The sequence below is a fragment of the Sinocyclocheilus rhinocerous genome, unplaced genomic scaffold, assembly GCF_001515625.1.
Source record: "Sinocyclocheilus rhinocerous isolate Xijiao unplaced genomic scaffold, SAMN03320098_v1.1 scaffold4514, whole genome shotgun sequence".
Taxonomy (NCBI): Eukaryota; Metazoa; Chordata; class Actinopteri; order Cypriniformes; family Cyprinidae; genus Sinocyclocheilus; species Sinocyclocheilus rhinocerous.
In genome coordinates, this window is record NW_015634824.1 from 14,469 (window position 1) to 41,871 (window position 27,403).

General features: G+C 35.8%; 4 protein-coding genes across 4 annotated transcripts in view; all 4 read right to left on the bottom strand.

Annotated features, from left to right (window-relative positions):
• trmt10b (tRNA methyltransferase 10B) overlaps positions 1–1,336 on the bottom strand; it is an 8,501-nt gene extending 7,165 nt beyond the window's left edge. Inside the window, exon 1 of the mRNA XM_016559990.1 lies at positions 791–1,336. Coding sequence (XP_016415476.1) covers positions 791–908 — 118 coding nt within the window. The 5' untranslated portion in view covers positions 909–1,336. The remainder of the gene's footprint in view (positions 1–790) is intronic.
• Positions 1,337–5,519: 4,183 nt separating this feature from the next.
• Positions 5,520–9,161, bottom strand: LOC107745961 (interleukin-8-like). Its single transcript, XM_016559992.1, has 3 exons — positions 9,070–9,161; positions 7,161–7,296; positions 5,520–5,982 (listed from the first exon to the last, which is right to left on the bottom strand). Exons 1-3 carry the CDS (start codon positions 9,122–9,124, stop codon positions 5,874–5,876), a joined length of 300 nt encoding a protein of 99 aa, XP_016415478.1. The 5' UTR covers positions 9,125–9,161; the 3' UTR covers positions 5,520–5,873.
• Positions 9,162–11,591: 2,430 nt separating this feature from the next.
• On the bottom strand, positions 11,592–12,529 carry cxcl8b.3 (chemokine (C-X-C motif) ligand 8b, duplicate 3). The gene is made up of 3 exons (XM_016559993.1): positions 12,402–12,529; positions 12,115–12,253; positions 11,592–11,990 (listed from the first exon to the last, which is right to left on the bottom strand). The coding sequence occupies exons 1-3, from the start codon at positions 12,466–12,468 to the stop codon at positions 11,918–11,920; spliced, it is 279 nt and encodes a 92-aa protein (XP_016415479.1). The 5' UTR covers positions 12,469–12,529; the 3' UTR covers positions 11,592–11,917.
• A 5,185-nt stretch (positions 12,530–17,714) lies between these two features.
• LOC107745963 (interleukin-8-like) lies at positions 17,715–19,256 on the bottom strand. The gene is made up of 4 exons (XM_016559994.1): positions 19,123–19,256; positions 18,900–19,029; positions 18,122–18,190; positions 17,715–17,965 (listed from the first exon to the last, which is right to left on the bottom strand). Exons 1-4 carry the CDS (start codon positions 19,187–19,189, stop codon positions 17,932–17,934), a joined length of 300 nt encoding a protein of 99 aa, XP_016415480.1. The 5' UTR covers positions 19,190–19,256; the 3' UTR covers positions 17,715–17,931.
• Between the last annotated feature and the right edge of the window lie 8,147 nt (positions 19,257–27,403).

A 27,403-nucleotide genomic window follows, 5' to 3' on the forward strand; every position in this document is an offset into this window, starting at 1 on the left:
TGGTATTTTTGCATTTAGGAATTTTTTACCATTAAAATATATTTATAGGAATGTCTTAAAGGGGTCATATGATGCGATTTCAATTTTTCCTTTCTCTTTGGAGCGTTCCGTGCTCGTCACAGTAGCACCCCGTGACAGCGTGCATATTATGATGTCCATGGTGAATATTGATGTTATAATGGGAGCAGGTGTGCACTAATCAATGTGGCACTGAGGAAGAGCTTTTGTCTCGAAAACGTTTTGCACTTTTCACTTTTTTACGGCCTCTGATTAAGCGTTGTACTAAAGTTTTTTGAGGAGGTTTTGCCCTGCATTTGACCGTGTGCGGATTGTTTTTTCTGCTGGCTTCATGTTATTTTTGGATTTACGCACTGGACTAACTTTGTGACTTGATATTGGACATCTGGCGCTGCTCTTTATATTTGTTATCAGTCATACTGTCCACACTGAATTAAGTCAATACAAATTGGTATAGTCATTACTGGTAACTGTGCTCCCAAGAAAAGCATAATAAAGTATTAGTCAAAAAAAAAAAAATCCTCCTGTTCAAAAACTTTTGACTGGTAGTGTATTCAGATGTAACCCTCCTTTGCAATAAGTAACTGTAATTTAATTACACATTTTTTCCCCTCAGTAACTGTAACAGATTACAGTTACATTTATTTTGTAATTAAATTACGTAACTCTGTTACATGTAACTAGTTACTCCCCAACACTGTGAATGGGACATGAAAATGTATTGCACAGAAAGATTGACCTGCCAGGTAACAGGTGTTAAAAGCCAGATCACCTTTACTTTGTCTGTTGAGCTTCTTTCTCTGTTTCTCCTCTTTTCTTTGGGTTTTTTTCGCCTCCGGCCTCCTCTCCCAGTTGCGCTGCTTGCGCATGACATTCTTCTGCACAAGCATTAAATCAGGAAACACGCTAGGAAATTAATTTATCTCGATATTATGACTCAACTGTCTCGCCTTACAGAGCGACTTTAGACGCACTTTCTGCACAACAGCAGCTCTCTTCTTCCATGTGGTTTTATGTCTAAAGTGAGATGGATGTATATTCCCCACAAAGCACCAAAAATCACCTAAAATGTTTCAGATATAAATGTATGTGTGTCACGATGAAATGAGGATCACGGATACGGATAAAGCGAAAGCAAGTTTGATGTTACGCTGCTAAAGATTATCTCCTCCGACAAACTGAAAGAGGAAGCGAAGAATAACTGAAACACATTAGATTTATAAGCGTCTAAAAAAATAAAGCCACTGTAAAAACCTTTCGTAAAACGACACAAACACCACAACTGCGGTGAATAATATTTAGGTGTATTTATCGACACCACTCGGCGCACTGTGATGACGCACCGACCACGCGGTTGCTGCGCAGATGGTTTGATGTGGCATAACATTTGGAAATTACCTCATAAATATTTAAGCACAAATAAAGTAGAATACATTTCTTTCAAACTCATTTATAAATATTACCCCAGTAAATATTTCCTTTAGCTGTGATATATTGATATACTTTCTACATTTTGTAGTCTAAAGCCTACAGAAACGTTTTTATTATTATTATTTGTTTTGGAGTTGTCCTTATTCAACCAGTTTTTGGTCAGATTTCTGCTTGTTTGTTAGATATCATATCATGCCCAGCGTTCAACTTTGTTTTTAAACTATTTTATTAGTTTTATTTATTTTTACTTATGACATGTCTTTCCATAAGGAATATTATTTGATTAATTTGTTACTTTTAATGGCAAAGTTTTGTATACATAAATGTAAGCACGGTGATTATAAACCACTATTTATAATTTTGAAATCAGAAGTTCAGCAATACCGAAAATCTGTGTATAATCTGATAAACAAGAAGCTGTTAAGTGTATTCATGTATGTAAACATTTCCATTTTTTATTTAATTTTTTAAAAATCTTTTTATTATTATTTTTATTATTATTTTTTCATTGTCTCCACCCCCTGGCTTCTGTAAAATGCTGAATATGAGTGTTTCAATAAAAAAATAAAAGTAACTATTGCACAAAGATCAATTGTGTACAGTTTGGATCAATAATAGAAGAAGACAAATAAAGCTTTTAGTTTCTTTCCATTCATAAACAAAAATTTTTTTAAATCACCACAGCTGCATCTTTAAAATGACTTAAAACAGTCTTCAAGTCAATAATTTGTCAATAAAATCAATATGGTTTTATATAATATAACCCATTTACATTCTTATTTTATTTTTGTGCTATTTCATTTATTTGTTTCTGAACATCTGCTGATGTTGCATCATTGCTATAATGTTCAAATGTAAAATGTTTATTATTACATCAACACATGAACATGCATATCTTTACTGGTATTTAGCAAATTTCATATTATTTCAAGATCTGCTATATTACTTTGTTATATATTTTTTTAATATCTATAATGAGTTCCACATTATTTACATGTATTATTTTACCAGAAGCTTTTGTGATTTACAAAGACAGGAGTATATACATAAGTGATTCATAATCATTATGAGATTATAACATCAATGTGTTATAGTGCAAACCCTCATAATAATTCCAGATGAGGTAGTTGAGTTCAGAGACGTTTATGATAAGTGTCTTTATTGGGAACTGCCATCTGCATGTGACAAGGGGAGTTTTCATGTGGTTGATTGTTGATTTGGAAGAAGCTCTCATTCACATAAACTATAAACCATAACTATAAACCAGCATCATACACTGGCTATAGAAAATAATCACCCCCCTTTAAAATAAACACATTTTGTTGCTTTGCAACCTGAAATTAAGACAAGACAACATTTTTGTTTTATCCAGCTGTATTTATTCAGTGCAACTTATAACATGCAAGTGAAAGATATAACACCAACAGAAATAAATCATAAAAATAATTTAAAAAAAATCACTGAGTTGGAAAAAGGATAGCCCCCTTCTGTCAGTATTTTGTTGAAGCATTTTTTTTGCTTTAATTACAGTCTTTAGTCTGTTGGGATTTGTCTCTGTCTCTACTAACTTTGCACATCTAGACTTTGCAATATGTGCCCGCTCTTCTTTGCAGAACTGCTCAAGTTCAGTTCAATTAGATGGTGAGTGTTTGTGGACTGCAGTCTTCAAGTTATTGCACAGATTTTCAGTGTGGTTTAAGTCTGGGCTCTGACTAGACCATGCAAGGACATTCAGGTTTTTCTCCTTCAGCCACTGTCTGCTCAGTTTTGCTGTGTGCTTTGGGTCATTGTCATGTTGGAAGGTAAACCTTCTTCCCATTGACAACTTTCTGGCAGAGGGCAGCAGATTTTCCTCAAGAATTTGACAGTATTTTGTGTCTCTACTAACTTTGCACATCTAGACTTTGCAATATGTGCCCGCTCTTCTTTGCAGAACTGCTCAAGTTCAGTTCAATTAGATGGTGAGTATTTGTGGACTGCAGTCTTCAAGTTATTGCACAGATTTTCAGTGTGGTTTAAGTCTGGGCTCTGACTCTGACATTCAGGTTTTTCTCCTTCAGCCACTGTCTGCTCAGTTTTGCTGTGTGCTTTGGGTCATTGTCATGTTGGAAGGTAAACCTTCTTCCCATTGACAACTTTCTGGCAGAGGGCAGCAGATTTTCCTCAAGAATTTGACAGTATTTTGCGCCGTCCATTTTTCCTTCTATCCTGTCAAGTGCTCAAAACACCCCCATAACAGGACATTACCACCTCCATGCTTTACTGTATGCTGTTATTTGGATGCTGAGCTGTACTGGATTTCCGCCAGACATATCGTTTGGGGTTGAGGCCAAATAATTCAATTTTAGTCTCATCTGCCTCGAGGTGCGTTTTGGCAAAGCTCAGTCGTGACTGCATGTGGCTTTCTTGAGGAGTGGCTTTTCTTGCAACCCTCCAGATACATTTATGGAGAATTTGTGATATTGTTGTCACATGCACACAATGACCACTCTTTGTCATGAATTCCTGCAGCTGCTTCAGAGTTGCTGTCGGCCTCTTGGTCGCCTCTCTGACCAGTTTCCTCCTGGCTCGATCATCCAGTTTGGAGCGACGTCCTGATCCAGGGAGGCTCTGTGTTGTACCAAATACAATAATAGACTTCACTGTGCTTCAAGGCATTGATAAAGCCTTTGCATTTTTTTGTATCCATCTCCTGACTTGTGCCTGTGTAACCCCCACCCAGGTCCTACTACTCGCACCTGCTCCGAGCAGGACTCGAACCCGGGTCACCAGCATGGGAGGCAGGCACACTAACAAGGAGGCACTGTTACACCTGTCCACAACTTTATCCCAGAGATCTTTTGACAGTGCCTTGCCACCCATATTTGATTGTTTGCTTCAGTTGCACTACCAAGGACTGAAATGCTGTAGGAAAGCTCTTTTCATGCTGAGCTGATCAAAACGAGCACAGCTGAAAGTCAAATGGCTTTGTGTGCCATTGAGAAGGTGATTAGCTACATCTGATTGAGTTTACAAGTAATTTTAAGGTGGGCGGTGATCATTTTTCCAACTCAGTGATTCTGTTTTTTTTTTTTTTTTTTTTTCTGACGTGTTGGTGTTGTATCTTTCACTTGGAATTAAAAATCAGCTGGATAAAACAAATAATGCAAAGCAAAGCAACAAAATTTGATATATTTCCCTTAATATTAAAATAAATTCTTACTGAATAAGAATCTTAGTCTATCTATCTATCTATCTATCTATCTATCTATCTGTCTGTCTGTCTGTCTGTCTGTGTCTGACTTGGATGTCGTAAGTTGCAATGAATAAATACAGCTGGATAAAACAAAAACTGTGTCCGTCTTCATTTCAGACTGCAAAGAAACAAAACGTGATTATTTTAAAGGGGGTGATTATTTTCGGCTCATCTGGCCAGATGAGGTACTCTTGCCAACAATATAATAAACTGATGTAGACATAAAACAAACAATGCTGAAAAAAAGCATATCTTATTTTAGTGAATGGGTTTTAGTGAATGGGAATTGTGGAAATACTCATATCTGCTGAATGATCTTTTATCTTCACATCCAAATGCAATCAAACGGATATCGTTTTCGTGAATCATGACTGATTTTCCTGCTTCTGTGAATCAAAATGATCAGCATACTTTCACACGAGCCATGAATGCACACTGTACAGATAAGAAATGAGCCTGTTATCAGTAATGTCTAGTTTCATCCTATCTTTGGTTTTCATATGAAGGTTCATTCTCAGAGGCATCTGATTTTATTGTGATAAATAAAATCCCAAGACAGCAGGTGGATTTCTTTAGAAAATGGACTGTCATAATCTCAAATATATATGTTCTCAATAAATATGTTTTGGATAATGAATGAGGTTCGTGATTTAGTGATCGCATCGGGCTCTCATTTAAACGTTTGGCCGTTCAACCAATTCTAATCCATCTGGACTGAAACCACATTGTGAAATGCAGAATGCAAGAAAAACTTATGTGGAAAATGATTTCTGGCGAAAATGTTGCTCATCTGTTCAAAGGAAAGTGAGCAGAATTGATGTTATTAAAGAAATTATTTATTAAAAACATCATCCATACATTTCAAATTTTTTCAGTGAAACAGCAATTACAAGCAACACCAAAAACTTTGATTATTTGTATCAGTGTAAAATGAAAATCAGTGTACAAGACGGTATCTGTAGTGTAGCATACACATCACTTTGGTTCATCTTGAAGTAATTGTCAGGACAAACATGTATCAATCAAAATGAGAGGCTCAGAATACAAGACAAACAAACAGAAATCTTATTCTACAGGAACCAAAAATATGTCAGAGACGACAAAACTAGCATACAAGTGCAAAAACTCTTCTAGTGAGTCTTGTGAGTAGTGAGAGTCAAAGAAATATAAGTTACAACATCAATGTCGTCTACATTTTCTTGGTCACTCGCTCCTTTCTCTCAATGAAGAGAATGAGTTTTTTAACCCATGGTGTCCTGGGGTTCAGACAGATCCTCTCTCCACTCGATAAACCAGCACTGAAAAGATAAAAAAAAACAATTATGTAGAAGATACACTACTGTTGAAAAGTGTGGAGTCAGTAAAAAGTAATGAATACTTTTATTCAGCAAGGATGCATTAAATTGTTCAAGTGTCATTTAAAGGTGACATATCATGAAAATCTAACTTTTCCAGGTTTTAAGTGCTATAATCAGGTCCCCGGTGCATCTACCAACCAAGGAAACGTGAAAAAGATTAACTCAGTAACTTTGTTTTGGGAAACCTTTTTCTGCAAGCGTCTGAAAAAACGAGCGAAACTGTATATCAGAAGTTTAAACTCATATGGTTTAAAACGCATGATTTCAGCGCGATAAACATGATAATCATAACCAAAACAGATGTTTTTAGCAGATACGAGCTGTGCAGCTTTATTCTGGAAAAAGGGGCGGGGAGCAGCAGCTCATTTGCATTTAAAGAGACAGGTCCAAAAAACATCGTGTTTCTACTTCCACTCTAAATAGGCATTTTCAAATTGATATAATAAATGATCTGTGGAGTATTTTGAGCTGAAACTTCACAGACACATTCTGGGGACACCAGAGACTTACATTACATATTGTAAAAAGGGGCATAATATGTCTCCTTTAAAATGACACAAAAGATTTCTATTTGAATAAATGCTGTTCTTTTGAACTTTCTATTCATCAAAGAATCCTGTAAAAAAATATTAGGCCGCACAACTGTTTTCAACATTAATAATTATAATAAATGTTTCTTGAGCGGCAAATCAGCATATTAGCATGATTTCTGAAGGATCATGTGACACTGAAGACTGGAGTAATGATGCTGAAAATACAGCTTTTGATCACAGGAATCGATTACATTTTGCAATACATTCACATAGAAAGCAGTTATTTTAAATTATAATAATATTTCACATTTTTTGTGTTTTTACAGTATTTTTGATTATTAAAACAGCCTTGGTGAGCATTAGATTCTTCTTTCAAAAACATCTCGGCAGTGTATGTGAAAATATATGTAAATAATGATCAACTAACGAAATTCATGCTTAAGTTCAGTAAGCCATATTATAGCCCTATAATGCAAAAACACATTCTCAGACATTCGCATTTACAACACCTGGTCTCATAACTGAGAGGTCAATCGAAATACTTCAGCAAGACACGTGACTGGTGTGAGGAAATAGCCTACTTACATAACCTCAGTAGTCTTGCAGTGCGAGCCTCTCGGCAGGATCTCCACGCGCCGCAGGTTCTCCTGTGGGATGATCCGCGACTCCAGTTTCAGACACACGCAGCGGCTGTTGTAACCCGCGCCCAGAGGCTGCACGGCTGAGGGAGGAACACAACCGTTAGCAGGCTGGGAAAGTGTGTCCAGCAGTTACACAACTGTAAACTGACATGTGATTTAATGGTCTTGTGCAAACAGGGGTTTGTAAAATAGTAGCGTGCAACAGTTTTGAGGAAATGGGAAGCAAGTTCATCACGGTTCCACGGAAGATGCTGAAATGTAGATTATGTATAGGCTACAGGGACTCACACGAGAGTCACCGGCCACATTTCGAATGAAACTGGCATTTAAATAAGCTCCATATGTAAGTTTTTGCCTTGAAATGTTACTTTCAAAACTGTTGAATTGAATGTGTATAGCCGCTACAACTGAGTCATGGTTTCTACAAAAATCACTGTAGTGATGGTCGCTTTCGAAGCACTGCTTTGTGAAGCTCAGAAACATTTGCAAATCATTTGTTTATGAATCAGGAGTTCGGAGCGCGTATAAAATGCTGCATTCACGCCATGTCGTAATTACTGTGATTTCGAGATGACAACACGTGACGTTCTACTTGGAGCTGTTCACACCCTTGCACTATCAATGCCTAAACATAGCGCCTACACTCTTAAAAATAAAGGTGCTTCACGATGCCATAGAAGAACCTTTTTGTCTAAATGGTTCCATAAAGAACCTTTCTGTTTCTCAAAAGGTTCTTTGTGGCGAAAGAACGTTCTTCAGATTATAAAAAATGGTTCTTTAAAGAACCTTTGACTGAATGGTTCCTCTATGGCATCGCTGTGAAGAACCTTTAGAAGCACCTTTATTTTTAAGACTGTAATGAATCTGAGGTGGTCAGGTGGTACAAGTTGTAGCTCTCAGAAAACTCCCAGTTCACAAGTTGAAATTACGAGTTCTACGAGGACGTGAAAGCTTCTTACAAGTTGGTATCTCGTAATCACGGTAATAACGATATGGCGTGAACAGCTAAAATGCCAAAGTCACGTGATTTCAGAGGCTTCTTTACTGCGTAATTGTTTCGAAATGTTTCTATATTTCAACGGTTCGTCACTAGTAGACGATCTGTAAACCTAGTCTGTGATTTTTACTTGATCTAGGTCTCGGATCAATTTTATAAATTTGTAGACATTTTAACGACATTTAAAAGAAGGATAGTAGGCTAGTAGTAGATAGTTTCCTGGCCTGTTTAGCCAGGTCTTCCATAAAAACAAACAAAGCAAGCAATTAATAAAAGAACACATATTATACAGATATTTCGTATTTAATGGTATTTTTATGAATTGCTAATTGCATTTAATAGATTAGACTTTCAACAAAACATTTGCAATTGGTTTGTAAAAAGAGTTTTTATGCATATTCGAGCTGAGATTTTGTTGCATTTAAACCGGCCTGACCAGCAGGCATCACTGGCGTGTGGCGTTTCGAGCGCTTCAAAACAGTGAATCATTTTGCGAAGCAAATAATTAAATTGATTCAAAGATTCGAAAATTGTAATTTCTCCCATCACTAACCACACTCCTTTTGAGTGGGTATGAAATTCTGCGAAAATGGCGGATTGCTTTATGTCAGCAACAAATGCACGTGTACAGCTATTCACTATAATCAACAGTGATATATTTACAACAGTGAATTCCACTCACTTAACTACATACAGTTGCTTTAAATATAGGTACTTTGTTTAAAAAAAAAAATTATATTTCGCCCGCTGGCTGATGACCAGTGGAACTGGTTTCGACCTGGTAAACCATCAACAAACCAGCTAATTACTAGTAATTTATAAAATATAATAAACATATAGTGAAGATGAAGCTTACCATCAGACAGAACGATGCTGACTCCAATAACGGTTAACATCAGGAAAGCGTTCATGATTGTTGAAGCTTCTGCAGTCGATTTCTGTGTAGAAACTCTGAAGATCAGATGCTGTTATTTGGACTGCTGCACAACCTTATATATTATGATTTCAAAGGCCTCGTGATCTACAAAGTAGTGATTTTATTTCACTTCCCTAATCGTTCTGTGTGCGTGTGTGTGAAGGCTTGTGTGTAAATATGTGGTTTGGATCTGTTCACATGTTCATCAGCCGTGTGTCATCTGGATGCATCTCATGTTCGGCCCGGTTACCACGGTCAAAATCCCCCTGGAGTCCCAGACTGTTTTAACCAAAAAATTATACGTCAAGTGCATGATTTTCATTTGACTGCTTACCACAGTTGGAAAATTTCTTTAATAGCCCAAATATGAAATGTAACATTAATCAAATAATAATTTTAATAAAATGCTAAATTATAATATATTATATGCATATTGAATTTATATAAATATTGATTCTAAATAATGATGAAATGTTAATATAAATGTTAATCAACCTGGTTAATAACTTGATATTTATATTAACACTTGCCATTTGTATAATTGATATTAGCCTTTACATTACATTTAAGCATCTAGCAGACACTTTATCCAATGAGACTTGCAATTGAGCAACAAAAACAGTTCATCAAAGGGATTAATCATATACTGATTAAATATTATTTTAATATTCATATTGTGGTTATTTACATTCGATACCCCAGTTGTTTCACAGTTGTGTCACCTGAGTTTTAAGGAGAGATCTCAAAAATGTCTCAAACTGGGCTAAGATTTGCGATCTCAAACACTTATCATCCAACTCTTATCAAATGGTCTGGGCTGCACATTAATTCGAAAACCATTCACAGCTGATGACCTATTTGTGATTGCTATTCAGCTCTTCTTCAGAATTTTAATTTTAAACTTCTGAGGCACAGTAATTGAATAGTCTTTTAATAATTGAAGTCTTTTAAGTCTCTAGAGCTATAAAAGAGCAATAAACTTCGGATGTGTGTGTGTATGAATTGTTTGCACAGCCTGTTGTACTGCTGATCTCAATCAGGACAGGAACGTCCCAGGAACGTCCCAGGAACGTCCAGGAACGTCTATCTATCTATCTATCTATCTATCTATCTATCTATCCATCCATCCATCCATCCATCTATGATATACTGATACTGAGCAAAAAAAAAAAAGAGCGTCTCACATTCAGCTGCTTTTATCTACAGCAAATGTCTTAACTTGCAAATATTTGTATTAACATAAAAAGTTAAACAACTGGGACATAAACGGAAGTTTCACAAGAATTTGATGAATAGGAACAGAATAATGAGTCCCTCAAGGGGAGGATCAGTATCAAATGTTGCTGTGTGTATTTTGTGTTTCCACCAGCTGCTGTTACTTGCTGTTCCTTTGTAATTATTTGTGAAAATTAATAGCAATTTCTGAGAGAAAATTATTTCACCAGCATTGCACCTTGTTTAGCGATATTTTATAGAAGTGACAGAAGAATTTGCAACAAAATACTGTTGACTGTATAGATGCCAACAACAAAAGGAAGCATTTCCCTCCCTTTTAAAACTTCTATTATAATATCCCAATTTATTTTGTTGTCCTATACTATATGCTCAATTAAATAGTAGTTGCATTTTATTATATGGTTAATTTTTGGGTCACTACTCAACAGTTACTAACCTGTGCTATATATGTTGCAAGTAGTTCTTAATCTGTGGAAAAAATTCCTATAATGGTCTAATAATTCATTCTGCTGCACGTTGTGAGACTGAACAGAGCAGCAGTCTTACTACAGCACATGATGAGAGAAGCACACATGCCGAGTGAATCATCTTATCAGAAAAGATAAATCTGCCAGAAAATGAAGAAAGAGGTCAGCGTCAGTTTAGAGGCAAATGCGTGAAGAAAAGTGAGTTCATCAAAAAACCTCATGACAAGTTATAGCACAGGTGCATTTATCACTCATACAGTACACTGCTATGACTTCCATGCAAGAGAAACGCATTTGATGTGGAAACTTCTGGTGCGAATGTACATTAAGCATTTATATACCATTATGCACTTCAAAGAGAAGATCAGTGGAAGTAGTGGAAGTGGAAGTAAAAGAGCATCTTGCATCATTTATTATGTATTATGAAATCACCATTAGGACGTTTTCCCAGAGAGCAAATAATCCCACAGACATTTTTTAAAACATGTTTAAGCAATAGTTTGCCACAAATTAAATAGTGTGATCATTTGCATGGTACTAAAACCATATGACCTTCCTTCTGTGGAATCTATTACTTTTTAATGCAATTTTCTTAGGTTTATTATAGCTAGAAAATAAAACCCATCAGTGCCTTGATTTTCAGTCATGCTGCAAATGTTTCAATCTAATATAAAATCATTTAAAATATTTAGAAAAATAAAACAGGTCATATCATGTTTAGTGAAGTGGAAAAATAACTTTTTCTGAAGATCGTTGAAATACAACAACAAAAGACTTTATTTTTTTTTAATGTATTTTCTACATTGCAAAAGTTTCTATATTCATGCAAAGTGTTAGTCAGCAGTGTTGCTTTCAGCTAAAATGACAATACAACATTTTCTGTTATGCACATTTTCAATTTGCTTCGTCAGAATGTGTTTCTCTAATGAGCAAGTCATCTGCAACAGTTTGCAATGGGGATGATACAATGTTTGCATTTAACTGTTGCATTTCACAGCTCTGCAGAAATAAGCAGAAGAATAATGTGTGCTACAAAATACAGCAAGAAAACTCATACACTTCTGCATGCAAACACAGATGGGGAATCATGCTTCGATGATATTTTTCACCCATTCATCTCTGGGATTGAGGCACGTCTGTCCATTTTTCAGAGTGGCACTGTGTGAGACAAAGAAATAATGTTGAGCACTTTTTGGTCATCAAAATCACATGCTTTTAATTTGAATCCACCATGCATTCAGACGTCTGCATTGCATTGATCTTTGGTTTATGTCACACTCACATGATCTCCACGTTTTTGCATTGTGCTCCAGCAGGAATCATTCGTACTTTCTGTATTAGTTTAGGGTTAATTGGTTTTCCCGAATACGTTTGAATACACTGGCAGCGTAGCTGTTGGGCCGGCAGTCTGGCCGCAATGACTAAATGAAACGAGAGAGAAATAAGAATATTAGCCTCTTTGTAAGCTCTTACAAAACTTTTTCAACACATACTAGCATTTTTTAAACCTTTAAATAATAATAAATGCATTAAAATACTCTCAAAAACAATGGATATTGTCAATCTTACCTTCTGTTGTGGACAGCAGCATCATGCAGGTCAGAAAAACAAAGGCTGATGTGGTGAACTTCCTCATTGTGCAATTTCCAACTGAGTGATTACTGCATAAGTATATGAACAGTAAAGCTGCAGACGTTTCTTCAAGAAATTGACTTTGTGTATACTTTGGTGGGACTTTCTCTTTTTAAAGAACCCCACTGCTGACATCACACTTATCAAAACCAATTGTGCAACAGGTCCTCCTTCAGTGAACCCAGATTCCAGAGAAGGAACCCAAGAGCATTAGAATAAAGCATGTTTTTTAAACACTTACTGATGATATATTTTTAACAGTTTGACAAGCATTTTCAACCAGAAATGATCTGAGGTAAGTAAGGCAGGCCTTCCTTGTGTTTGTGAATTGATGAAAAGCCAATAATATGTCATAAATGTAATCTATAAATGTAATATGAATGTAATAAATGTAATATGGTGGGGGAGAGGATTTATATTACATTTAATTACTGACCCTAAAGTGGTGCCCTTTTGGTCCAATCTAGGTGATCAAAAGCTAGAAAAGCACTGTTACTACAAAGAGGCCTACATAAACTTTGGATATAGATGGATGGAAATGGCACATGCAAATTTGGTGAGAAACTAGTTGAACATGTTGAAAGCTGCAAACACTTGCCGAGGCAGTCCTCTGGTGTTTACACCAAACCAAGCCAAATTCTCAAAAAACTCATTCAGCTGACGAGCCTCTCATGCTGCACATATGAGAAACTATGTTTGAAGCAAAGAAATCTGAAAGGTAAAAATACCACTCACCCTTAAAACTGTTAATGTAATAGAGTTTAAATGATAATAGTTTACGTTGCATTATACTATGCAATTTTTTAATCAACTGAAATATATAACAAGAACAATAGCTATATGTACAGTGTTATAACTGATAAGAAAAACAAATGTTAAGTGAACATGCATACTGTAAACACTAATAAATTGGCAGAACTCAAAATTTGAGGTAATTAACAAACTCAAAGATTAAGTTAATTTTAAATTTTGATTTGGAACTACACAAACATGTTAATTGGAACTTAATTGAAATATTGACCTATAGCTAACCCAATTCATTGCATGGACATGTTAAAGGGGTCATATGATGTTGCTAAAAAGAACAGTATTTTGTGTATTTGGTGTAATGAAATGTTTATGCGGTTTAATATAATACATACTCATAGTAGCCTATATATAGCCTATAGTATGTATACTATACATACTCATAGTATGTTGACATGAGTATGCCAGAGATTCCCGGATGGTCTACTACGTCTGGTTAGAATTCGAAGTGCAGATTCACAATACATTGCGCGTTGGATGAAGATTCGATTAGAACTACATACACGCATAAAAAGTGTTAAAAAACTACAAACATGGGGGATGTGCAAGACCGACAGACAGGTAGAGAAAGGGGTTTGAGTGATAAATAAACAATGTCTAATGAAAAAATATTTATTTAATATTATCTGCGTTATATTTCATCTGCAGCGACACTGTGAACTTTATAAAGATATGTTTGGTGATAACTTTTAAATGCATCATTACGCAAAAACACGAGCAGAGTTCTCGGCATGATAGACCCACGACTGGCAGATCAACGTTCCTCTTCATTTCTCTCCAATGGACCTTTTTCACATTTCCTGGGTTCTCAGTAGCAGAAGTCATCATTTTTACCGTCAATTTACCGTCACTCCCACAGACAGAAACACCCTCGCTTTAGCGTTAACTAGTTTTTTGTAATTTGATGCAAAGGTAATATAATACAAAGCATAGTGTTATACATGTACATACATTTAAAAAAAATAAAAACAAACAAATTTGGAGGATTTACGATGCTGATGACCGCTGAAACGCGCCATCACAGTCTTGTGAAAAGGGTCCATAGGAAATCAAATTAAACAAAATATGAATGATGTTAACTGTGACAAGATGATTGACAGGGCAGTTGAAACGGTGACAGAATGCATGTAACTAAGCAACAGAGTGGTCCATTAAAGACGCAGTTATGACAAAGTAACTGAAGTATACTCAAAAGTATGTACTTTTTCTTCACAAAAATATACTTTTACAGTTATCAAATTGGGACGCAGCATCAGTGTCCTGAAACGTGCGTGCTTGACTGCACATGCGCATTGGCTTTACCAACCTGTAATATATGCATTTTAAACACTAGTAGGCTGTAAGAAATAACCATTACAGGAAAAATTTGGTACATTTTGTTGCTGATGCTGAAGTTTTATTTAAAAGTGAGTTTACCATGTCTGTAGGAGTTTTTCTTCCATGCTGTCGGGGATGTAGTTTATACTTTTTATTTAAAAGGCCTTTTAGTATAACTGTAAAACTGTCCACCTTCAGAGCTTGTGTTCCGCATGTCTTTCTGCTGTTAAATCTTTACGGATTTTTGTGAGGTAAATATATGAATAACTTTTATTTTATTAGTAATAATTCCAGATGAACACTTACTGGACTGAAGCAACTAAGGTTTCATTGATTATCTTTCCATCATATTTTTTTTTTTTTGTAGAAAGATCATGTTCAAATGTAAGTATCAAATATGATCATCAGGCTTTTGAGGAATCTCTCAATCATGATTGTATTGCATTGCATTATGAAATTACAGAGTTTTTTCAATACAAGCATTTACAAAACAAGCCATCAGAATTTCATCTTATTTTTGTTTATATAAATATCAGCATCTGCAAGAAATTGCTTATTTTTTTACTCAGTTTTGGGCCTCTGAATAAAATTTGAAGTGTTTTTTTTCCACCTCGAGTTTGAGCTCCATATTCTCACTATATCATATTAAATGAGACATAAAAGCCTGATGTAATATCAAATATGATACTGAGCAAAAATTACACATGCAAACTTTTTTTTTTAAAGACTTTTTATTTTATTTTTAACAGCTATTTTGTCTAAAGGTTTCGTTCTAAAATGAATAAATAAATAATAAAGCCGACACAATCACAAATTACAAAACACACAGTAAGACTAATCATATTTTACATGTATATTTTTTACAGTTATTTGAACCTTCTCCTCCTGTGGGCTGCTCCTCAAAAAACAGATCTAGTCAGATTTGCAAATAAATCATGCTTGTTTTGTGAAAAATCACAGAGAAGACATTTACAGTGCATGAGTTATATGGCCTATTCTTTTTATCTATTTTTATGACCGCTTTATAATGCCTTTGAAAGACTGAAGTCCATGTTTTTTATAATGCATGCAAATAAATTTTGGGTTCTGCAGAAGAAAGAAAGTCATGCACAGTTGGAAAGACATGAGGGGCGAATATAAGATGAATCATTTTTCTGTGAAAGTCACTTAATTTTGAACAGCTCAGGGAATGATACTGTTGTAAGAATCCACCCGCCAGCCCAAAAAGCGGAATCCAGCGGCCTGCTCGAAGGTTTAATGCGTATTCGGTCTTTTACTTGCGCTTCTGAATTGATCAGGATTTAGTTTAAATTTTAGTCTAGCTCCGTGTTCAATCTGACTCCAGTTTCAAGTGATCATTACATTTAGGAGATATTTCGAATTAAAAACTGATCACAGATATCGATTGTATATTCATTTAGATCAGGGCTGCCCAATCCTGTTCCTGGAGAGCTACCTTCCTGCAGAGTTCAGCTCAAACACAACTGAACCAACTAATTAGGATCTGAAGGAGCACTTGATAATTACAGACAGGTGTGTTTGGCTGTAAAATCAACAGCATTTTACTGTAAAATTACATGAAATGTCTGGTTAGATATTTTACAGTTTTTCCCTGTATATAGTACGGGAACTTACTGTTAACCCATTAACAGTTTTTTCCCGTAGCGTTTTTACAAAATTTTACAATTAAAATTACACTTATTTTGCCCTGATTTAGATATTTGAGTATTCTGGAAATCCCATTCTTTCAATTCTTCGTTCATTAGGGACCAGGTATTGCACTCGGCCGATAGTGAACCCACGGACACAAACTCGTCAGTTCTGAACTTACTCAGAGGATACAGAGTGGTTATAATACCTTTAAGTGAGCTGCACCCTGCATGCTCATAACAAAAAGTGTATTTTCTCCTATAACCACACTGTAAAAAAAATTCTGTAGTTTTTACAAAATAATTTTGGCAGCTGGTTGCCAGAATAATTTTGTAAAAAGCTTGTATCATGCCAATTACATAATGAAACAACTAGAAGCCAACTTAGAAAGGATAATGCAATTGTGAAACATATTGTATCCGCGTGGCAACCCTGCTCCGGTGCATAGTTTACTGTAGCTATATGGAAAATAGCCAAGTGTTCCACGCAGGAGACAAACAAATTTAACGTAGTCACACATGCTACAGTTATCCTAATTTAACACAAGACACACGGTCTAAAATGCATATAGCATCAACAACCTTTTACCTAAGTATTTCAAAGAACACTTACAGCAAAGTAATCATGTGTTTTTAAAGAATAAACGTAACTAGTCTATGTGCACATGTAGTAGCACAAACAACTGTGCATGCTCTATGGGCACAATTGCATTTTTGAATCGTACCTGACAGCAGAGAGACACACAGCAGCGAGGGTTCTGGTGCAGAGCTCCAGAGACTCTCACACACTGCATGGGGGTTTTTCTGACCACAGAATCCCCAAGACTGATTTGCAACTTTCCCTTAAATACAAAAACAAAGACATCTTCAAACCAGTTGTAAAAACATAAAAGACATTTTGGTTTTTCAGGTTCCCGTGCTCCAGGGTTGCACCTGGCTGGAGATAGAGAAACATTCCCACAGGCCCTAAATGCGGACACACCCCCTCCTCAGCAGAACACAATTCTACAAAAGTTTTTAATATTTCTCATAACACAAGTGACCACTGTGAAATTGAGACCATTTTACCAATCACACAGAGACCTTTAGAACAATACCAAACATGAAAGGGTTATGATTATGAATTTTGAAGATACAGTAAATGCATGATATAAGTATAGTAACTTGAGTTCTTGACACTCCTAAGTCAACTTTTTGTGACCTGGGCCATCTGCCCAGGAAGGAAGGAGAGGGGCTTAAGGGTGAGTGAAAGGACAGTTGTTTCTTCTAGATCTTCCCGTCAGATTAGAAAGTTTATTGTTTTGTTGCATGGCAGCTGTTTTTGAGAGTTCCTGACGGTTTGGATTCATGAGGAAATAATTTCATAAGGAAATAATTTCACTCCTTTCACTGTAATGATTTATGAGATGACAAAAAGGCACAACTAAAATATCCATTACGACAGTTTTTATTCTTCTTTTAAAACCAATACAAAACTATATGAGCATATAAAATGACAATTCAGTTACACAACCACAACAATAAATATAATTTTATAAAATATAATGAAGTTCAGGCAAGTTCACCTTTAATAAACAGGTGGTAGTGAGAGCACATTTTCACATTCAATATTTCACATATCAAAATTAGAAATTATATATTACAGTAATAGTTGAATCAGTTTCTTCAGTTGCTCTTTGCACAGTGATATTCATTCATTGTTGGCTTGTGACGTTCCTCTTGTTGATTCTGCAAACATGAAGAGACACATGTTAGTGTCTGAAGGATGAAAGGTGCACCAAAGTGCTGCAGTGTACAAATTTAAAAACATTAATATACAATTCAAATCATGCAAATGAATCATTTTAAGACGGATAATTAGAGAAATCATAAACAAGAACTTACTCTTCTTTGAGAGAAATCACCCAGTCTTTAGTAGGATCAAGACACATCGGTCCTTTCTTCATTGTGGCACTGTAAGAAACAAATTATGTAATTCTTTAAAATTGATAGAATGACTCTTAACCATTGCATAAAATGATACACATGAGTCACACTCTGACTGCATCATTCTAACTGAATTGTTCACCCAAATATAGAAATCATTTACTTGCCCTGAAGTGCTGCTAAATTTGTATGACTTTCTTTCTTCTGAGGAACATAAAATAAGTTACTTAGCAGAATGTCCAAGTTACTCTTTCCGATACAATAAAACTCAATGGCGACCACGACTGCCAAGCAAAAAGCAAGACTTTTATGATTTAAAAACAAACAAAAATTTTTTTTTAAAGAAGAACAGCTCAGGCATTCTGCTAAACATCTCCACTGGTGAAGATACAAGTCATACAGGCTGAAGGTGAGTAAATATGATCAAATATCATTCATTTAGAATATGAACCATCCATCCACCAACCAGTCAAATATTTGTACACTCTCTTGATCTTAAAGAGCTTTTAATCTAGAAGATTCACTGTGAACTCCTGAAATGATGTTTAAATGTATCCCAGGATGCACCTTGGGACAAGTTTTCTCAACTTTGTTGTTTGTTTTTGTCATTTTAAATAGTTTTTTTTGGTTTTAGTTAACTGTAATAGCTCTAGCCTTTTTGAAGAAGTCGTAAAAAAAGAAAGTTTTGACTCCTACTGCATATTACGTGTCTGTATTTGAAGTGTTTCACACTCACATGATCTCCTCATTTTTGCAATGTGGTCCGGCAGGAATAACCCTCAATGAGAGTATTTTTACAGCAGGAATTGCTGACTCTGAATGCATTTGAGGGCAGCTGCAGCGTAGCTGTAGGCGTTTAGGTCTACCTGCAGTGACAGAGAGAGAGCTCCTGTAAGATTAGCATGAAATATTCATCAAAAAGGTCAGAAAGCATGATGAATGAACGCTAGTCTGCTTACCCTCTGTTGTGGACAGCAGTGCAGCTGTGCAGATCAGAAGCACGAGAGCCGATACTGTGAGTTTCATCTTTCTGAGTCAGTATTGTGCAGAGCAACACCAGTGAAGGGATCAAAAGGCTGTAGTGTAGTGCTGTAGTCAGTCGGTTGTGAGCCTAACAGCGGTCTGCACACTCCCTTTTGAAGACAGTCACTCCCACGCAACATGCGGCAGTTTATTGCGCAATTATGATTTCTCAGTATTCTTCTCTTCCAAGGAACTCTCTCTTTTTAAATGGCTATTGTTCAATTGAAATTTCCTTCAATAATAAAATAATTTAGAAACAATATAAGAAGTGCTGCCAAATGACACCTGAGATCAAGAAAACATAACAATAAAGGATTTTTAAGAGCAATTAAATGTCTAAATTGTTGGATTTCACTGAAATATCAAAACTTTACATGTAAAAATAAAACATTTCTTCTCAATCTACTACATTGCTTCTGTCATCTGAATAATAGTTTATTTTTTAGCAGGCAAAAGACCTTTTAGTGTAACTGTAAAACTGCCTTGTGTTTCACATATCTTTTTACTGTGAATCTTTACTGATTTTTAATAAAGTAAACATATGAATAACTTTGATATTGTTAGTAATATTTCAAGATGAACACTTACTGGACTGAAGCAACTTAGGTTTACTTGATTATCCATATATAATAAAAAATTTAAGTATAAAACTGAAATAGTATTTTCTTGTAAAACATAGTCCAATAATCTTTGTTTTATTTACGACTTCAAAACATATACAGTATATTTTTTAACAGTGTACAGAGCTTTGATCATAAAACTAAGCATTTAAATATCATCTTACTAAGACATTTTTTGGGAGGTATAGAGTGGTATTTATATCATTTGAATAAGTAGTCTGTTATATTGTTATAAAAATTTTATTGATTTACATTACATTTACATTTACATTTTTTGTCCATATAAATATCAGCATCTGCACCAAATTGCATAGTTTTGCTCAGTTTGGGCCTCTGAATACAACTCTGTTTTTTCCCCTCTTTGATTATGTGCTCCATATTCTCACTAAATGAGCCATAAAAACCTGATGCATCAAATATGATAATATGAAAAAAAAGCAAACTTGAATAAAAAAAAAAAAATGTCTAAAGGTTCAATAAGATTAGATTTTCAGAAAATTAGATTTTTCTCACAATTATTTCATGTCAGTATTTACAGGGCTAATAGAAATATAAGTTACTGTAGCTCAAACAGTAGAACATGGTGCACTTTGAATAAAATTCTAACTGTAAAACATCAAATATAAATCATTCTGAATGATGCAATTTCATTCTATTCTGAAATGATGAAGAAAGGCACCAGCGCTGAGCATGCTGGAAATCCAAACACACATGCTTTCAACTTAACCTATAGAAAGAAATGTGTTTAGTACATTCAAATGACATTTTCAGGCAATTACACGTCAAAACTTAAATTATGCGTTTTTATTCCATGTGTCATCTTGCAGTTCCTTTTAACAGAACTATTGCAGCAACACAGTAGTAGTGAAATCATTGATGACTCATTGAAATGATAAATGTAGCACAAAAAAGAGAAAATGTCAAAGGCAAACATCCTCACTGCTGTGCAGTTTAGTAGATATTAGAATAAGAAAGCATGATATCTGTTACCAAAGACAACAGATGGCATTCTCAAGCACTTAGCCAAGCTCCCCTTCTTTTTTTCTGGCACTGATTGGCTGTGAAACCAGGATTTGGTGGGAGCAGGGTCCTGGTTCAGTTTAAAACAAAGTGTTTGTGCTGCCAAGATCAGCTCAGTTTTCTATGGAAAGCTCTTTCAAACACTAGTGGACTCCCAAGAACCACAGTGAAATCTCCAAATAGAGAAGCTATTAGAAAAAAACATTATCTCCAAATGAAAAAACTCAGCACAGTAGTGAGCCTTCCCAGAAGTGTCGATGCTACGGACAGCCCCGCTAAATTCCGGTTCTTTAATGGTGTTAAACTTCAGCACTCTGATCAGGGAGTAGGAGTCATCAGATATCTTACCACCATGGATTTATGTGCAGGGCTTGTCCATATACACATATTTATTATGCACTGGAAGTAGTTTCTGCAATGAACAATAAAACAGAGGCAAATAACTAAATGTCAAACATAAATGTCAACATACTGTTACAATAAAACAGCACATATCAAATCAAACAATATCAACAACTCTCTTAAAGTGCAGTTAGCAGACTAATAATTACTGGACGTGAACAGAATATAAAGGAGCACATAAACAACTTAAGGTTATCACAGTTTCTGTTGTGTTTGTCTTGCCATCCTATCCCTGTGACATAGTTTTCTTCGTGTGTCTAATTAGTTCACCTGTTTAGTTAAATTATCTTGTTAGTTTCCCTCATTTAAATCCGGCATCTCTAGAACCCGAAACTTTTCCCTTTTAAAACAAGCCAGGAGCTTCTTTGAGCCCTTCATGTTATCTCGCCGCTCTTGTTTGGGGTTGGTGTGTAGATCGTCTCTTCTTCTGCTCTTTCCTGTTGTGACAGTTAGCGTTGTATTACTGCACATCCCCTTCTGGACTGATCGCCTAGGGCCCTGTCTCAAATTGCACCCTAAACCCTCGCAGTCTTCCTGTAAGTCAACACTTTCGTGATGTAATGCCGTTTTGACTGTTGGGTAGAAGTCTGCCACAGAGATCGCATCAGTGAGAGCGAGCACCCTTCTGGAAACTAAAATGCGGAATGGGACACCCTACGGACTCGTGGACTTAACGAAAATGAACCATGGTTTTACCACAAATAAAACCAAAAAACCATGGTTACTATAGTTAAACCATGGTAACCACAAATTAACCATGGTTTTGCTATACTAACCATAGTTTAACCATGGTATTTGCAGTAAAACTGTGGTTATACAAATGGTAATCAATACGCCAAAAAATTATGGTTACTACACTTTTACTACAAGAAAAACATGGTTAATTCGACTGCATGTACCGAACCGTGACGCCCGTACCGTGATGGTTCGGGATGAATACATACACTCTAAAAAATGCTGGGTTGTTTCAACCCAACTTTGGGTCAAATATGGACTAACCCAACTTTTGGGTTAAAAATTTCATTTAAAAATGTAACCCAACAGCTGGGTTAGTCCATATTTGACCCAAAGTTGGGTTGAAACAACCCAGCATTTTTTAGAGTGCAGGAATGCTGCTGACAGCTGATTTACTGCACAGGAATTTAAGATGACATGGCTTGATTTTTTCCCCTATGCTTTTAATTTTCCACATTTGTTCATAAAATAAAAGAATTTTGTTTTTATATGTTGTCGAATGTGGTTTGTGATTTTTTTGATCAGAGAGTTTTTGGCCATTGGATCAGAGCGCTGTCAATCACTGCCTGATTCGCTGCCTATTGCAGCCTCTAAATTTGATCATTCTCAACACCATCGGTTCATGGAGCTCTCAATAGTTCCAAACAAACTAATGTGTTTAAGCAGGATGGACGACAGCTTCACTCAGGGCCGTTTCTAGCCATTTTGATGCCTTCTGCCGGTTTCACACTGGATGCGCAAGCAAAGCGGAGGCAGCGCAGAAGCTGTGCGTATGCAGAGCAGGAGCAGCATGCAACAATTGGGCTTCCACACCCAGAGACGCCAGACAGGGGGTAATAGTGGAACTGAGTAACAGGGGCCCCCATGGTGAGGGGTGGGGGGGCGATGGTGAACTGAACGTTATCTTGCAAGCGCGAACATACTAAATGTGATTTTGCGATCGCGAACACCCCCCCTCCCACACAGAATGTGATTTTGAGGGGGCCCCATTGCAAATTCAGTGCACAGGGCCCAGAATTCCTAGCGACGGCCCTGTCCACTATAGTTTATATGTATATCTTAACGTTAAGATTACTTTTATCATGCAAACTACACTATACAGCATATGCATGTGTGTGCGGGGCAGAGGGGAACACAAGCGCATCACAGCAAAGTATGCTGCCCATATCATAAATCAAAGCACGAGAGACAGCTGTCGGAGAACACCTGAAAAACACGACCGAATGAACGATACTCGTCTGTATTTGCAGTTCAGCTGAGCATGACAAACGCTGCCAGTGTGGAAGCTCAATGGGCGCGTGTTGCTCCCACTCTGCATACACACAGCTTCTGCGCTGCCTCCGCTTTGCTTGCGCATCCAGTGTGAAACCGGCTTAGGTGAAATCCAAATTGGCTTTGAATTAAGCCAATCAGCTTTTCAACACTTCCGTAAGGATGCGTTAAATTCAACAAAGCGGTTTAATAAAGGATGTATTGATCTTGCGAATTAGCGAATTTTACTATACCAATATTTTTTAATTGGCCGTAAAAGTTTTATATGGGAATATTACACCGCACACTGATCCTTTAAAAATGCATTGGCGCAAAAACGCACACCTTTTGGACCAATTTTGCAGCATGATTTCTCAACTGCCACAAATACTGCCTTAATGAAATACTCATTTTGTGCACTTTTTACTGTACCAATATTTTAAATTGGCCTTTGAACTTAGCTTTATTGCATGGCAAAATAAAGCGTTACTTTGCCAAAGCACTGACAGAACTTATTGATCTAACAGTGTTGTTGAGCACTCCAAATGCAAACTTTGTGTGCAACAATCCGGCAGCAATTGACAGCGCTCTGATCCAATAGCATGCAGGCATCGTCAGATCGACAGTACTCTAGCCCAATGATGTTGGGGGCTCCACTGGGGTGGCAATCATATTTCAGTGTGGCCGTCACAACCCTGCTAAAATGTAGTGCCAGTATGTGCACTCATTGGCGCCCTAGGTGACCGCCTAGCTTGCCTATGCTTAGAAACGGTACTGGCTTCACTATACAGGTATTTGTAGCAATATTTGGTCAAAATTACAGCATATTATGCATTGATTATATGTCGATGACATTTAGAGTATAATTTTATTCTGGAGAGTGATAGAGAGGCAACATTAATATGTTTTTCTTGTATTTAACCCTCAGGTATCCCTTACCTGTAATGTGACCATACACCTTAACAATTTTTTCAGTTAAATAAATGTTCTATATTTTAGTTAAATAATATTTTTTTTATATTTTGAGGAGATAAAATACTAAAGTACTAATACTAGTACTAAATACTATTTGTGCAATAATTATGGTCTATTAATGACTTAAAATATTTTTTTCTAATATTTCTATTACTTATATTACAATTAATGTAGTATTTAAGGTTAAAATAGAGAAAAGGGGTTTAGATTACAATGCAAAGAGGCAAATCAGAGTCATTTTGTGGTCTGAAAAAAATAATTTTAATTTGTAATGCCATGGTTTACCCACTAGGTAGGCCTACCTGTAAAAAAAATCTGTGACCTTTACGGTAAAATACCGGCAGCTGTGGTTGCCAGAACTTCACCGTTTTTATACAATGACCTTTTCTTTTTCACTTCCAAAAACCGTAATTTATACAGTACTTTACTGTAAAATTACATTAATTGTAATTACAGTTATTCACCTTATATAGTATGGAAACTTACTGATAACCAATTAACAGGTTTTTACTGTAGCATTTTTAAAGTCTTTTACTGTTAAAATCAATCATTTTTTGCAGTGTCTATTTAATAAATATACTTTCAAAAGAATATTGCAGGTCATACCTGTTTACTTATTTTAAGTTTTGCATTTGAATAAATGTTTAGACATGATTAAACACTAGATTTTTAAATGTGAAATTTAAATGTCCTTTTTTTTAATTAATAAAATAAATACTCATAAGTACACACAAGTGAATATTAATGAGTGCAAGCAAATACTGAATTTAACCCAAGAAAAATTTAAAATGGTACTAAAAAGGCATTCAACTGCATTCAACAAAAGATTTTTATCCCCTTATATGTACAGTATTAAAAATATTAAGTAATATTAAGTATAAATAGGTTCCATTTTTTAAATACTGTACATAAAAACAATATTGTCTAAAGGTCACTTTTCATTCTATTTTCCAACTAAATGGAAATATTTATATATAAAAAATAAAGCCATGATGCCTCTCCGGCAGACCACACACCGCATCTAATGAGTTAATGATGAGTGAAATATGTAAACAGCGTTTTCCTAATCTTTCCACTGAAGCATTTTGTATAGCGATAAGAGGAATCCTATGCACATTCCTCAGGCCTGTCTTTACTCACTCTATTTTGGTGGAAGAGCTCCAGATATGAGATAAAACGTTGTTCAACTATGTCACTACAATTACACACTGTGTCTACACAACTAATTTAAACACAGTGGAAACATTGTTAGCCTACCTTACCCACATTAATCAATAATTCACCCACAAATTAAAGCTTGATCATGTTAACTCACCCATGTGTGCAACCCGTATGTGTTTTTCCCACACAGCTCTAATCCAGAACATCAGTCAAGTTAAGTAAATAAGACTTGCACACTCTATTTCCACATAGTAGCTTTGTGTGAGGAATAAAAAGAAAACTAAAGCTCTGAAATAATGTGCGCACAAGCTTACATGGATAAAAGTGTGCAGCTTTAGCCAGGGTAGCCATATTTAATTTTTGACAAGAATAAAACGAGCAGGGTTGCTCACATTAGATTTCAGTAAACAAAAACTTAATAAACAATTGTTAATTATTTGATCTAGGACTTTAATAGTGTTTGCTTTAATACAGTGTGTGTCATTTTAAGTCTCAGTTTCATCCGAGTAAATTCAAAATGGCATCTAAGCTGTATTATGCTATGATCATAGATACATAGATATTTATAAGTAGATGCCTTGTTTCTATGGGCCGCTATACGTAAGCCGTCCGCCATATTGGAAGGGTCAACTTGACGTCATTCACCATAATAATCAATGAATATTCGAAGATGCCAAACTTTCGCATTCTCACCTGTGAACGGTTATCCTGTTTCTTCGGGAATTTAAATCCCGGCGGTTTTTACAACCATCGGCTGTGCAGGATTGTGGCATCTTCTCATATTCATTGATTATTATGGTGAATGACGTCAAGTTGACCGTTAAAGATGGCGGACGCATCTACGTGCTTGGAGCTGTCGAATGAGGCATCTACCTTTACATATTTGTGCATAGATATACGTAGATGCCTCATTAGATATACGTAGATGCCTTGAGTCATTCACCATTATAATCAATGAATATTCGAATATTCAATGGCGGACGCGTCTACGTGCTTGGAGCTGTCGAATGAGACATCTACCTCTATATCTCTATGGCTATGATAGGGAAGATTTTCAGTGAATAATTCAAATTTGGGCCATCATATAACTTAATAACTTAGTAACTTAAATTACTTATTAATGCACAGAAGTCACATGGACTAGTTTTATGATCCGTGTTTTACAGCTTGACTGTCAAACATGAACAGAATATGACAAGCGTGAGTCAATATGACGGAATTATGTTGGTTTGAACTACTTAATTTAACACCTCAACCCATTCAGTCATTCTTGTTAAAAATCTTTTTATTTTTGTAGTACATGTTTGTATAATACAGGTGATTCAAAGTGCTTGTGATAAGGACAGGAAACCAAAAACCAATCCCAATTCATTATGCAAACATCACAATGACGTCTGTTAAATGAATTTTGAATTGCAAACATTTCCAAAGTCAACAAGCCAGTGGGAGATTTTAATATTTTTATCATAAATTTCCTAATTATTCAAGTATAGCTAATAAACATACTTAATAAAACAGATTGATCTGTATGTGCAGCTAAATTATTTTCAGATAAAGTAGAAATTAGGCCAAATAATACAATAACAACTATTTTTTGTTGCAATATAGACAGGTCTTATTGGTTTCTCTGAAGTACTTCCAGTTGATGTTTGAAAGAATTGCATAGCTATGTCGACAAATTGCGCAAACTCCTACATTTCATACAAAACAATGCCAAATTGTTTCTTCATGATAGCAAGGAGCCTGAAGCAGACATGGGAACTGAGAAGGAAGTATTGGAATACGACCAAATCACATTTAAAAGCCCCTGTTTTTATCCTGGAGTGACGAATCGATCGCCCTGAAGCTAAATATCATAGTTGCATGTCACTTCTGTTGTTTGCACAAGAGACAGATTAATCTTTCTCTGTCAGTCTATAACCACGTGCGACTCACACAAGTATTTAATATCATACTGTCAATCTACAGACCGCTTTGCCAGTTGATATTGCACATTTTCTGCTCATAAATTCTTGTAAATTTCAAGATTTCCTGAAAAATACTCATTTTTATT

Coding starts and splice junctions, on each gene's coding strand:
- LOC107745961 (XM_016559992.1), bottom strand. CDS start 9,124: ATGAACGCTTTCCTGATGTTAACCGTTATTGGAGTCAGCATCGTTCTG. Junction 7,297..9,069: donor CAGCATCGTTCTGTCTGATG/GTAAGCTTCATC, acceptor TTCCTCCCTCAG/CCGTGCAGCCTCTGGGCGCG. Junction 5,983..7,160: donor TGCAAGACTACTGAGGTTAT/GTAAGTAGGCTA, acceptor TTATCTTTTCAG/TGCTGGTTTATCGAGTGGAG.
- cxcl8b.3 (XM_016559993.1), bottom strand. CDS start 12,468: ATGAGGAAGTTCACCACATCAGCCTTTGTTTTTCTGACCTGCATGATG. Junction 12,254..12,401: donor GCTGCTGTCCACAACAGAAG/GTAAGATTGACA, acceptor CGTTTCATTTAG/TCATTGCGGCCAGACTGCCG. Junction 11,991..12,114: donor TGCAAAAACGTGGAGATCAT/GTGAGTGTGACA, acceptor TGTCTCACACAG/TGCCACTCTGAAAAATGGAC.
- LOC107745963 (XM_016559994.1), bottom strand. CDS start 19,189: ATGAAACTCACAGTATCGGCTCTCGTGCTTCTGATCTGCACAGCTGCA. Junction 19,030..19,122: donor ACTGCTGTCCACAACAGAGG/GTAAGCAGACTA, acceptor CTGTCACTGCAG/GTAGACCTAAACGCCTACAG. Junction 17,966..18,121: donor GTGATTTCTCTCAAAGAAGA/GTAAGTTCTTGT, acceptor TCATGTTTGCAG/AATCAACAAGAGGAACGTCA.